The sequence below is a fragment of the Ovis canadensis genome, chromosome 6 (genome assembly GCF_042477335.2).
Source record: "Ovis canadensis isolate MfBH-ARS-UI-01 breed Bighorn chromosome 6, ARS-UI_OviCan_v2, whole genome shotgun sequence".
NCBI lineage: Eukaryota > Metazoa > Chordata > Mammalia > Artiodactyla > Bovidae > Ovis > Ovis canadensis.
Genome location: NC_091250.1, coordinates 109,882,740 through 109,897,137, shown reverse-complemented (window position 1 = coordinate 109,897,137; position 14,398 = coordinate 109,882,740). Strand labels below are relative to the sequence as shown.

Genomic DNA, 14,398 nt, shown 5'->3' with positions numbered 1-14,398 from the left:
AGCCGCCTTCTTTCCCTCTCTCCTTTCCACAGGTGTCACACTTGTACTGTAGTCAGCAGTTTCACCCCACCTACCCTGCTCTGTCTCTTCTTTATCCTTCGCAAGCATTTCACCCAATATATCTCTTGTACCTCTTGTCATCTGCTTTGTGGGGTACCTATACTTCTTTCACAGAAAAGAAAGTGATTATCTCTGATGGGAAGAAGATGGTCTTGCCTCAGAACTAGACTTCTTCCTTCCCCTCCTTCAGGTCAACAAATACAGTAAGTCCTCTACACACAAACCTTTAAGTTGCAAACTTTCAAAGACTCGAACATGCTCCTGTATGCCAACTTTTGTACTGTACTACTGTACTTTTCAAGGTATTAATACTGTAAGATTGTAAGATTAAAACTGTTCTATTCCTTGTGTTTGTTTTTTATGTATTATTTGTGTGAACAGTACTATAAATATATTACAGTATAGTGCTATATAGCTGATAGATAGTTGGGTACCTAGGCTAACTTTGTTGGATTTATGAACAAATTGGACTTTATAAACTCACTCTCGGAACTCATTCGTATGTCAAGCATCTGTTTCATCACAGGCTTTCCTCTAGAACCAGAGGAGGTTCCTAAAGGGATGAGGTTCCCTGATATGATCAAAGTTTGCATGTTCATTGGATGGAAAAAATTATATGTAAATGACCAAAAATTAACAAGATAATTTTAGATGGTAATAGGTGCAATTAAGAAAATTAAACTGAGTGAATTAACAGAAAATATCTGGAAGAATAGTGTTCCAGATGGAAAGAACATATGTACAAATACTTCAAGATAGGAATAAGCTGAGAATGTCCACAGAGCATCAAGAAAGCCAGTACAGCTACAGCAATGAATTGGGGTGGTGGGCAGGGGAGGAGAGGGTGTAATGATCAGCTTTATGCGTCAATCTGGCCAGGCTACAGTCCTCAGTTATTTAATCAGACATTAATCTAATGTTGCTGTGAAAGTATTTTGCAGTTACAGTCTATTATCGATCGACCTTTTCGGGGAGCATCTTAGATATTCTAAGCAAGCCTAATTCAATCAGTCAAAGGGCCTTAATTAAGAAGAGAGCTGAGCTTCACCAGGAAAAAAAAAAAATGGTAGCTTTGATGTGTGAGAGGAAGCGAGGGATCAAGGATAGTTCTAGTTTTGGGGCCTAGGCAATGGGGTTAATGATGGCGCCACTAACTCTCAGCAACAACAAAATAGAGAATTTGACTCCTCAGGTCAAAGAAACAAAATTGGACAATATCCTTTCAGGCTAGGAACACGTGGGCTTAAGGTTCCACAACTGCTTCCCATTTCAGGGCTGTTCTAACAGCTGGAGAGCACGGAATCTCCAAATCCATCACGCTGACTCCCACACCTCAAGGGCGCAGGCCTTCCCCAGTGTCCCGGGGGTAAAGAACCCACTTGCCAATGCAGGCGACACAAGAGACTCAGCTTCCATCCCTGGGTCGGGAAGATCCCTGGAGAGGAAATGGCAACCCACTCGCGTGTTCTTGCCTGGAGAATCCATGGACAGAGGAGGCTGGTGGGTTACAGCCCACGGGGTCCCAAAGAGTCAGACATGACGGAGCAGCTAAGCACGTGCTCAAGTGTGCACTGGAAGAAAGACACTCTTTCTGATCATCAAATCCTAGGCAGAAACGGCCTGTGCAGAGCTCATACCTTCATGGATTTCTTCAGCTGTTTCGCATCAAACACTGCCGGTGGGGTCACCAGGGCTACCATGAGACCCTTGAAGTGGCCAGAGAGATCACCCTTCAAGTCATCTTTCAGTTCCTGAAATTAAAAGAAAGAGAAAATCATGAACCACTTCTCTTCCTCCAAAGTCATCTAGTAATAGATGACCGTGAATGTATGAATTCAGGCAAAAAACATGTACATCCACAGGAGATAAACAGAAATGGTGAAAATACTTCTATGGCTATTAATCTGCATTTTATGACTGCTTCCAAAATGTTCTGTTTTATAGATGGTTTCCTGAAGGGAAGGCAGTGGAGGAGGTCCTGTGAGAGGCACAGACAGGAACTGTCTATTAAAATGCATTTCCCAGGCCCTTGATGTTCTCAGAGCTGGGGCTGGGTGAGGGAAGAGGATGGGGGAGGAGCCCCATAATTCACACTCAGTTTTAAAGGGAGGTGCTCCATTCCCCCTGGCTTCTCAGTGTCTGCCAAACAGGTTCGAAGGGAGAAGATGAGGGAAGACAGTGCGTGGTCATTTGCCTCTGCTCGGAGTGTGGGACCAGGAAGCACCCAAAGCAGTTTTCTGGCAACGAGAGCAGGGGAAACTAGAAATGTGGCAACAGGGAAACCTTACTTACTCATACCCTCTTTCAGCAGTGTTTTCACACGTTACCTAAGTCCAATCCATCTCGCTTGCTTGAAGGCAAGTAATATGGTTTTTATTTTTAATAGCCAAAGGAGTATTACTGAGTAATTATTTTTCCTGCTCTTGATGATCTCCAGCCTTGAAACAAGAGGCTGAAAGCCCACCCGACTGCTATGACGATGTGGGTGTAGACCAACATCTTCCGCGACCCTGGGGGCCCAGTGGGGGTAGGCTCCTGCCAAAACAAATGGAATGGAGCCCCTGTACTCATCCTGAGAGTTTCCTCCTCAATGGCTACACTCCAACCCATCTGTCCTCAACCGGATCTTGCTTCACAGGCTCTCCTTCCATCCCACTTCGAGGCATGGTTTTCATCCTTCCCCTCTATCCTTCCTCCATGTTTTGAAAATCCTGAAAGGCCAATGGATCGTTCACATTCTCTGTACATGGGTATGTTGCCTTGGCCAGAAGCTTGGCAATTCTTTTAATTTGACAAGCGTTTACTGGGTACCTGCTCTGTGCCAGGCACTTAATGATGAGTTAGACACAATCCTTACCCCTAGGACACTGTCCCCTAAAGGGAAAAACAGAAATAGTCAAAGATAAAATTTCCATGTAATATATGAAATATCTGATAAAGGGAACACAGCGCTTCCTCAGTGGCTCCGGAGTAAAGAAACGGCCTGCACTACAGGAGATGCAATTTCAGTCCCTGGGTGGGGAAGAGCCCCTGAAGGAAGAAAGAGCAACCCACTCCAGGATTTTTGCCAGGAAAATCCCATGGATGGAGGAACCTAGTGGGCTACAGTCTGTGGGGTCACGAAAAGTTGGACACATCTGAGTAACTGAGCACGCACATGGGGGAAGCACGGAGGAGGGTGTCTTAAGGGAGCCGTGGGCTGGGAGAACATTGCTGGGTGAGGCCTCAGCTGCCTGCGGATGGTCACAACACCCTCTTGATTCTGGATCCAACAGCCCGACTGGGCTATGTTTCTACTCTTCCCTTACCAGTTCATTATCCAGGCAGCTAAAATAATCTTTTAAAAATGAAAATTACGTTATAGCATTTCCCTTTGCAAAAGGCAAAGGAGAAAGGGAAAGATATACCCAACTGAATGCAGAGTTCCAGAGAATAGCAAGGAGAGATAAGAAGGCCTCCTTAATTGACCAATCCAAAGAAATAGAGGAAAACAATAGAATGGGAAAGACTAGAGATCTCTTCAAGAAAATTAGAAATACCAACAGAACATTTCATGCAAAGAGGGGCGCGATAAAGGACAGAAACAGCAAGGACCTAACAGAAGCAGAAGAGATTAAGAAGAGGTGGCAAGGATACACAGAAGAACTGGACAAAAAAAGGTCTCAATGACCCAGATAACCACGATAATGTGGTCACTCACCTAGAGCCAGACATCCTGGTGTGTGAAGTCAAGCGGACCTTAGGAAGCATTACCACAGTCAAAGCTAGTGGAGGTGATGGAATTCCAGCTAACCTATTTCAAGTCTGTAAAGATGATGCTGTGAAAGTGTTGCACTCAGAATGCCAGCAAATTTGGAAAACTCAGCAGTGGCCACAGGACTGGAAAAGGTCAGTTTTCATTCCAATCCCAAAGAAAAGCAATGCCAAAGAATGCTCAAAATACCGCACAACTGCTCATTTCACATGCTAGCAAGGTAATGATCAAAATCCTTCAAGCTAGGCTTCAACAATATGTGAATTGAGAATGTCCAGATGTACAAGCTGGATTTAAAAATGGCAGAGGAAACAGATCAAATTGCCAAATTTGATATGAACTGGAAAGGAGAGGATCTTTTCCAGTCCTGTGGCCACTGCTAATTTTCTTAAAGAGATCATAGAAAAAGCACGGCAATTTCAAAAGCCATCTACTTCTGCTTCATTGACTAAATGAAGCTAAAGCCTTTGACTGTGTGGATCACAACAAACTGGAAAACTCTGAAAGAGATGGGAATACCACACCACCTTACCTGCCTCCTAAGAAACCTATATGCAGCTCAAGAAGCAATAGTTAGTACCGGACGTGGAACAATGGACTGGTTCCAAATTTGGGGAAGGAGTATGTCAAGCCTGTATATTGTCACCCTGCTAATTTAAAGTCTGTACAAAGTATATCATGTGAAATGCAAGGCTGGGTGAAGCACAAGCTGGAATCAACATTGCTGGGAAAAATATCAATAACCTCAGATATGCAGATGATACCACACTAATGGCATAATGGGAATAGGAACTAAAGAGCCTCTTGACGAAAGTGAAAGAGGAGCGTGAAAAAGCTGGCCTAAAACTCAACACTCAAAAAACTAGGTGGAAAAGACACACAAAATGTTCCTGAAGAATTCTTATAAAACTTCTGGTGTTTAGTAAATTTTCATTCACTGAATGAATTTAAAAATCTATAATTACATAAATATATTAAAGCTGAAAGAGAAACTGAAAATCACCTAAGACAGGACTTATCAGATAACTGATCAGATGATTCTTTGTTGTGGGGACTGTCTCGCACATTGGAGGATGTTGGGCAGCTTCTCTGATCTTGTCCCATGAGGTATCAGCAACATCCCTCTCCCACCAGTTGTGGCAATCAGCATGTCTGGAGATGCTGCCAAATAGCCACTGGGGAGCAAAATCATCCTTGATTTAGAGCCACTGATCCAAGGCAAACCTCCTTATTCAATGGTGAAGATAACTGAGGTCCAGAAAGGTCAAACAACATGTCCAAGGCCATTCAGACAGTTAAGGGCAAAACCACATCTATTCCAGGCTATTGACTGGATATACTGGACACTTTCTGTTACAGTTGGGCTGAAATAAAAGATCTGGGGGCATCATCACGTGGGAGCAGCCCTGATCCATCAGTGATTAGCTCATTACTGCCGGTTATGTTAGGGAAACCGTACCTTTCCACATACTGCTTGATATTCCTTAGCAATCAGCTGCCGTTGTGCATTCGTCCTCTCAGTCAGAATGCTGATCAGTGTTTTCTCATCGGTCCCTAAATGAGACGAAAATAATTGTATTCACCATCAACCCAAATAGGCTTAATGTATCTGTCATGAACAAAAGAAAGATGATTAACTGTCTGAAACAGATGCAGAGAGGAAGGCATTTTAATTTCTAATTTCCAGGTCTTATCAGGTTGGCATCTTTATTTCTTTGATTCCCTCGCTTTGAGGAAAGAAAATTAACTTTATTTGGATAGTTTTAGGGGAAGAAAGCCATCATGGCTCAAACATTCCCATCCAGACATCAGACAGAGGAAGAACCACAAGGATCATGCCGCTTTTGAAGTAGGTTTTCTTTCATCCTTGTGAGGTTCAGTCACTGTCATTTCACCTTCTATCTTTCTCTTATCTCCATATTTGGTATACAAAGTCATTTTTTTTTTCTCTAGAAAACAGGAACTGATGCTAACTGAGAACCTACCACACACTAGGCACCTTTTATTAATTGTCATAGTTAATACCGTCCAGGGCAGTAGGTATGATTAAACTGTTCTAAAGATAAAGATGTAAAAACTTAGGAAACGCACCTCATTTGCCAAAGTCATGAGGCTTTTAAATGGCACAGCAAGAATCTGAGCCTTAATCCAAACCTTTTAGCCCAAAACATGTGTGTCTATGTCCACTGGTCCATACATGTCTCAGGCATTTCAGACCCATATACTTAACTACCTGTTTTAAGTACAAGTAAAGGGCTAATGTTCAAGCTGGATTTAGAAAAGGCAGAGGAACCGGAGATCAAATTGCCAACATCCGTTGGACCACTGAAAAAGCGAGAGTTTCAGAAAAACATCTACTTCTGCCTTATTGACTATGCCAAAGCCTTTGACTGTGTGGATCACAACAAACTGGAAAATTCTGAAAGAGATGGGAATACCAGACCACCTGATTTGCCTCCTGAGAAATTTGTATGCAGGTCAAGAAGCAACAGCTACAACTGGACATGGAACAAAGACTGGTTCCAAATAGGGGAAGGAGTATGTCAAGGCTGTATATTGTCACCCTGCTTATTTAACTTATATGCAGAGTACATCAGGAGAACGCAATGGCACCCCACTCCAGTATTCTTGCCTGGAAAATCCCATAGGCAGAGGAGCCTAGTAGGCTGCAGTCTGTGGGGTCCCAAAGAGTCAGACAGGACTGAACAACTTCACTTTCACTTTTCACTTTCATGCATTGGAGAAGGAAATGGCAACCCACTCCAGTGTTCTTGCCTGGAGAATCCCAGGGACAGGGGAGCCTGGTGGGCTGCCATCTATGGGGTCGCACAGAGTCGGACACGACTGAAGCGACTTAGCAGCAGGAGCAGCAGCAGCAGCAGCAGAGTACATCATGAGAAATGCTGGACTGGATGAAGCAGAAGCTGGAATCAACACTGCTGGCAGAAATATCAATAACTTCAGATATGCAGATGATACCACACTTATGGCAGAAAGTGAAGAACTAAAGAGCCTCTTGATGAAAGTGAAAGAGAGAGTGGAAAAGTTGGCTTAAAACTCAACATTCAGAAAACTAAGATTATGGCATCTGGTCCCATCACTTCAAGGCAAACAGAGGGGGAAACAGTGGAAACAGTGACAGACTTTATTTTTGGGGGCTCCAAAATCACTGCAGATGGTGACTGCAGCCATAAAATTAAAAGATGCTTACTCCTTGGAAGAAAATCTATGACAAACCTAGACAGCATATTAAAAAGCAGAGACATTACTTTGCCAACAAAGGTCTGTTTAGTCAAAGCTTTTGTTTTTCCAGTGGTCATGTATGGATGTGAGAGTTGGAGTATAAAGAAAGCTGACCCAAGAATTGATGCTTTTGAACTGTGGTGTTGGAGAAGACTCTTGAGAGTCCCTTGGATAGCAAGGAGATCCAACCAGTCCATCCTAAAGGAAATCAGTCCTGAATATTCTTTGGAAAGACTGATGTTGAAGCTGAAACTCCAATACTTTGGCCCCGTGATGCAAAGAACTGACTCACTGGAAAAGACCCTGATGCTGGGAAAGATTGAAGGCAGGAGGAGACGGGGACAACAGAGGATGAGATGGTTGGATGGCATCACTGACTCGATGGACATGAATTTGAGGAGGCTCCGGGAGTTGGTGATGGATAGAGAGGCCTGGCATGCTTAAGTCCATAGAGTCGCAGAGTCAGACACGACTAAGCGAATGAAGTGAACTAAAAGAGTTAATGCGTGTCTGGCATGAAAATGACCTCTACGTCACCATTTTCTTAGTAATTAAGTATTAAGATATTGTTGGAAGTGGTGTCTACTCCTTTGTGGTAGAGGACTACCCCTGGGTTGGGGGCTGTGAGTTGGCTAGAATGGTATAAAATATCAGTTGGAACTCAAGGCTCATCTTCCCCATGTTGCGTGATCCACACACACCTTGGTCCCATTTGTCCATAGCAGTGGTGCCATGGACCATTCACTCTACGTGAATGATGGGGCAAAAGAAAGTGTATGTGACTAGCTGCTGGGCCTGCCAGTGAAAGAGGCTGCCCCAGTGGATCTCTGGTCTTGTATTCTCTGTGTAGTTAAGGAAACAGAGTTAGGTTAAATCTTCGTTGTGCTCTGTGAATCTGATTATCAACTCGGACCTGTCATGGCATCTGGACCGATGCATGACTGAGCACCTAACTACAAGTATCTCAAACTCAGCTGCTCCAGGGTGCATTCATTCCATTTGGATTCTATCTGCATTCATTCCACTGGATTTTATTCCATTCTGTTCTGCTTCCTCTCTAACTCATCTTTCATTCTGTGTTCCCGAGTCAATGATACCAATACAGATACAGTCATCCAAGCAAAGATTCTCAAGTCATCCTATACTCCTTTCTCTTCCCTACTCTTTACGTTGTAGCAATCAACTGAATCTCTTGAATTTGTCCTCTTTTCTGCTACTGTGCATTCACCATATTTTACCTGGAAACTTCAGTAGCCTCCTAACTTGATCCCATTATAATTCATACTGTAGAGTTCTGCCTAAGTAAATTTTTTAAACACATCATATCAATGATGATTTTTTAAACAGATCATATCAATTCCTTGATAGAAATCCTAAAGATTCTCTGTAATCTTCAGGGTGAAGCTTAAGCTCCTTAGCTTGTGTACCAGTTTCTTTGGACCTAGCTTGGGCTTCCCTTGTAGCTTAGTTGGTAAAGAATCTGCCTATGATGCAGGAGCCTGGGTTTGATTTCTGAGTTGGGAAGATCCCCTGGAGAAGGAAATGGCAATCCACTCAAGTATTCTTGCCTGGAGAATCCCATGGACTGTAGCCTGCCAGGCTCCTCTGTCCATGGGGTCTCAAGAGTCGGACACGACTTAGTGACTAAACCGCCACCACCAGCTCTTGCTTCATGTCTTTGTTCTAATTTCCCACCTCCTTCTCTGCTTCTCTATACCTTATGCCCCAAGACATCACACGTAGGTTGTACATCAGGCAATCTCTCCTCTCTTATTTCTGCAAATGCTCAAGACCAGAAATTAAACCAAGACGCCCCATGGTTCAGAGGCTGGATCTCACACGTCCCTAAGGCAAATGCCACCTCGACACCTGGTTTTACAAAGGAAAACCTCCTGAGAGTGGGTCTGCAAACCTGTGAAGAAACATAATGTAAAGGAAGAAAGACAACAGAGAGAATTTAAAGGCCATTAATGCATTCAGTTTGACAATAGCCTCATGGAAAAGTCTATTCAACACTGTGTGGAAATAGGGAAACAAGAGGTAGATAAAGAAATAACTTTCATTTTAAAACAGAAAAAAAAAAAAACTAAACAGGCAGAAATACTATAATATTAAACTGATATAAAACCTGAATAATATAATTCATGAAACTTGACAAACTGACCCCAAAATTTATAGGAGAGGGCAAGGAGCCAAGAAGAAAAACTCCCGGTTTACTAGAAACTAGTGTCACTATAAAATAATAATAGTAGTTATGACAATGTTGTATAAAGATGGGGAGAGGCAAATAGACCAATGGAATGTAACAGAGAGCAGAAAAATAGCAAAGCTTATGAGACAGTGGTGGCATTACAAATCAGTGTGGAAAGGATGAACTCTTCAATCGATTGCACTGGGACAATTGCATAGCCACATAAAATCAAATTAGATTTAAATGCCATTCACAAGCATTTACTCCAGGCAGATTAAAGATCTCAATGTGAAAAATAAGACTGTAAAATCTGGGGGAGAAAATACAGCAGGGTATCTTTATGTGCTCACCACAGAAAAGACAGTAAGTATAAGTTATTACAAAAAATATTGGTAAAGTTAATTTCACCAAAATTTAAAACTTCTATTCGATTAAAGTTACTGTAGGCAAGTGAAAAGGAAATCACATTTGGAGAAAAGATGTTTTCATGGCTTGTAATTTAAAAAAAATGTTTCATACCCAGAATTTATTTAAAAAATAAATTAAAAAGCTATTTCTTGCCAAGCCAAAGAACACAACCCAACTGAAAAATGGATAAAAGGTATGGAGGAGTAATTCATGGGAAAGGAAGCCAATAAACAAGAAAGGATGCTTAACTGCATCAGTAATGAGGGACAAGAGAGAGGAAGGAAATAGAATGAGGTACAGTTTTAGACCCACTCTACTGGATGACCATAGCAAGTATGGATGAGACTACTGGGCAAGAGAAAGTCTTATACATTGCTGGTGCTGCGTGTGTGTTCAGTCGCTCAGTTGTGTCTGACTCTTTGCGACTCCGTGGACTGTAGCCCACCAGGATGCTCTGTCCATGGGATTTCCCAGGCAAGAATACCGGAGTGGGTTGCCATTTCCTTCTGCAGGGGATCTTCCTGACCCAGGATGGATGGAACCTGTGTCTCTTGCATTGGCCGGCGGATTCTTTACTGTTGTGCCACCTGGGAAACCATATTGCTGGTAGGAATGCTAATTTGTAAAGTCATTTGAGAGAGCAGTTTGGCAAAATTTCTAGTAAATTTATATTCTAGAGACATGCTAGCAAACATTCACAGAAGATATAAGCACGACTATTCAGTGCAGTACTTTTATACTGTAATAGAAAAGAATTGTGGGCAATTTAAAAGTTCCATCACTATTTCCATCTTACGACATAGTAATTCAATAGACTACTCTGCAGTTAAAATTAATGAACCAGAGCTAAACATATCAACATGGATAAATCTCAAAAACATAATGTTAAGGGATAAAAAATAAGTTGCAGAAGAATACCTCCAGTAGGATTTCCATTTATACTGTTTGAGCCCATGCAAAACAACATGTACACACATACGGAGTACAGAATTAAAAGTTTCATGGAAATATATTTCTAATTGAGAATGTTGTTTATCTCTAGAGAATAGGGTGGGAATGAGATCCAGACAGAATCAGAAGGGACTGTATCTGTAATGATTCATGGTGATAATGATGATGACTGTTGATAGCAGTGATGGTCATGGCAGTGTTTGAAAGTGAAAGTGTTAGTTGCTCAGTCAGTGTCCCGCATCGATAGGCAGGTTCTTCACCACTAGCGCCACCCGGGAAGCCCATGGTAGTGTTTAGAAGGAAATAAACATGGCAAAAGTTTTCATTCCAATCCCAAAGAAAGGCAATGCCAAAGAATGCTCAAACTACTACACAACTGCACTCATCTCACATGCTAGTAAAGTTATGCTCAAAATTCTCCAAGCCAGGCTTCAGCAATACGTGAGCCGTGAACTTCCAGATGTTCAAGCTGGTTTTAGAAAAGGCAGAGGAACCAGAGATCAAACTGCCAACATCTGCTGGATCATAGAAAAAGCAAGAGAGCTTCAGAAAAACATCTATATTTCTTCTTTAGTGGCTATGCCAAAGCCTTTGACTGTGTGGATCACAATAAACTGTGGAAAGTTCTGAAAGAGATGGGAATACCAGACCACCTGACCTGCCTCTTGAGAAACCTATATGCAGGTCAGGAAGCAGAAGTTAGAACTGGACATGGAACAACAGACTGGTTCTAAACAGGAAAAGGAGTACGTCAAGGCTGTATATGGTCACCGTGCTTATTTAACTTCTATGAAGAGTACATCATGAGAGACGCTGGGCTGGAAGAAGCACAAGCTGGAATCAAGATTGCTGGGAGAAATATCAATCACCTCAGATATGCAGATGACACCACCCTTATGGCAGAAAGTGAAGAGGAACTAAAAAGCCTCTTGATGAAAGTGAAAGTGGAGAGTGAAAAAGTTGGCTTAAAGCTCAATATTCAGAAAACAAAGATCATGGCATCTGGTCCCATCACTTAATGGCAAATAGATGGGGAAACGGTGGAAACAGTGTCAGACTTTATTTTGGGGGGCTCAAAAATCACTGCAGATGGTGACTGCAGCCATGAAATTAAAAGATGCTTACTTCTTGGAAGAAAAGTTATGACCAACCTAGATAGCATATTGAAAAGCAGAGATATTACTTTGCTGACTAAGGTCCGTCTAGTCAAGGCTATGGTTTTTCCTGTGGTCATGCATGGATGTGAGAGTTGGACTGTGAAGAAGGCTGAGCGCCGAAGAATTGATGCTTTTGAACTGTGGTGTTGGAGAAGACTCTTGAGAGTCCCTTGGACTACAAGGAGATCCAAGTAGTCCATTCTGAAGGAGATCAGCCCTGGGTGTTCTTTGGAAGGACTGATGCTAAAGCTGAAACTCCAGTACTTTGGCCACCTCATGCGAAGAGTTGACTCATTGGAAAAGACTCTGATGCTGGGAGGGATTGCGGGCAGGAGGAGAAGGGGACGACCGAGGATGAGATGGCTGGATGGCATCACTGACTCGATGGGCATGAGTCTGAGTGAACTCCAGGAGATGGTGATGGACAGGGAGGCCTGGCGTGCTGTGATTCATGGGGCTGCAAAGAGTCGGACACGACTGAGCGACTGAACTGAACTGAAACATGGCAAATATTAAGACTGGATAAAACTGGGTTCCTGGGCTTCCCCACTGGTCCAGCAGCTAAGAATCTGCCTTGCAGTGCCACGGTCACTGGTTCAATCCTTGGTTTGGGAAGATCCCACATGTCGTAGGGAAACATGCCCCACAACTACTAAAGCCCGTGTGCCCTAGAGCCCATGCTCCACAACAAGAGAAGCCACTGTAATGAGAAGCCCTCCCACTGCAACCAGAGAGTAGCCCCGGCTCGCCACAACTAGAGAAAGCCAGTGCGCAGCAGCGAAGACCCAGCACAGCCATAGATAAAAATAAATAAATAGAAACTTAAATACCTCTTACAGGTCATGCCTATGCCCACTGACACTCTCCTGGTGTTGTGAAAGCACGGTACCCTGGAAGAAACCTGGTATTTCAATCATGGGTTTGAATCCCAGCTCTGCCACTCGCGTGTGACCCTAGGAAAATAACTCACTACCTCTGAGCTGCAGTTCCCCCATCTGTAAACTAAAGAGAATAAAAGTCTCCACCTCATATGATTGTCGTGGAAAACACACACACACACATAGACTGGGTACCCTACACTTTTCCTCTTCACAAGTTTTTTAAGTGCCTTACAATTTCTCTAATTAAGTAAAAAAGGCAACTTGGGCAACCTGAACCTATGCACTTTTAGCTTTAATTCCTGATCTGCTTCAATAGTAAGAAAGAAATTGTAAAGCATTACTCACCAATTCCTCTGATGGCCTTACGAATCGCTTCAGCATCCACCGATGGGTTAAAGCCAGAATGATCTCTTATTGTCCCTCGCTTTCCAACCTAGAAAGAAATAACCGACAGTCCCACCAGTTCAAAGTGACATCTTTACTTATATTACATATGCATACTCCCATATGCCTACTGGAACCACATAACAAACCCATAATTTGCACACCTTATCATCACTTCAGGGGTGGTTCAAGACTCTCCTGGCTTAGATATGCAGGCAACATGACAACTACCCCATATAAAAGGCCTCTCCTTTTCTGGGTAACAAATTGAAAGTATAAAACATTTGTTCCCTAGAGCAATGAATTATGTCAATTGTGGTAACTCTGAAGAATATTTGCTTAAAAGCTGCATCTTCATGAAAGCGATGAGAAAGCAGGAATTTTCCTGCATCCTCTGTTTTCATGGGATTATACAAAGCTCTTCACTGCATCTCACGGAGAAGTAATTGCGGCTCACAGGCCTCAAGATGTTTTAATTAATGTTGACCATCCTCCCTGGGGAACCCTCCCCACAGGATCCATAAATGAAAACCCCATTAGGAATGTCTGTTCTTAAGCTTTGTTTAATGGAAATACAATTGTGGCGAATAAATTCTCTTCTCAAGGCTCCACTGACAGGTCTTCAGGAACAGCATGGAAATGAAAACATGCCATAATACTAATTTTAAGCACATAATTTAAAATTTTTTCAGTAAGCTGGGAAAGACTATTCTATAGAAGGAATAAAATTTATTAAAATTGCTTAAGAGAAATTGAGAAAAATCCAAGTCATACTTCTATGGCATTTCTTAAATCTCTGAATAAAAACTTGTCTATAATAGTACTGCTTTCTTTCTAAACTGATCTTCCCATCCTATTACTGAGTAACACTGGCTCTGTTGTCTTGTGTTACGATGTTTCATTTAGCATCTCCTGAAGTGTTTAGTATTTTCATGAAAGGACATTATCTTGTCATGTGAACGTAAATGGAAAATTGATGTCCTGACAGTAAAAAATGATAGTCTGCTGATTCAGTAGATTTGATTAATTTGTTTCAATACAATCCAACATCATTTTACCTTAAGGTGTCCAAAATAGAGTTTTGATACTAAAAAAGTAAGTACAGGACTTCCCTGGTGGTACAGAGGATAAGAATCTGCCAACCAATGCAGGGGACACAGGTTGGATCCTGATCCGGAAAGATTCCACATGCTATGGAGCGACTAAGCCCCTGGGCCACAACCACTGATCTTGCATTCTAGCGCCTACGGGCCACAACTATTGAAGCTTGTGAGCCTAGAGCCTGTGCCCCACAACGAGGGAAGCCACTGCAGTGAGAAGCCTGAGCACTGCCACCAGAGAAAGCCCACACAGCGATGAAGACCCAGGG

General features: G+C 42.5%; 1 protein-coding gene across 2 annotated transcripts in view; it reads right to left on the bottom strand.

The window, feature by feature from the left end:
* ANXA3 (annexin A3) overlaps positions 1-14,398 on the bottom strand; it is a 74,399-nt gene that overhangs the window by 32,653 nt on the left and 27,348 nt on the right. For both annotated transcript variants that reach the window (XM_069594452.1, XM_069594453.1), the window contains exons 3-5: positions 12,991-13,078; positions 5,274-5,368; positions 1,698-1,811 (exon numbers count right to left, since the gene is read on the bottom strand). In XM_069594452.1, the coding sequence (XP_069450553.1) occupies positions 1,698-1,811; positions 5,274-5,368; positions 12,991-13,078 (297 nt within the window). The remainder of the gene's footprint in view (positions 1-1,697; positions 1,812-5,273; positions 5,369-12,990; positions 13,079-14,398) is intronic.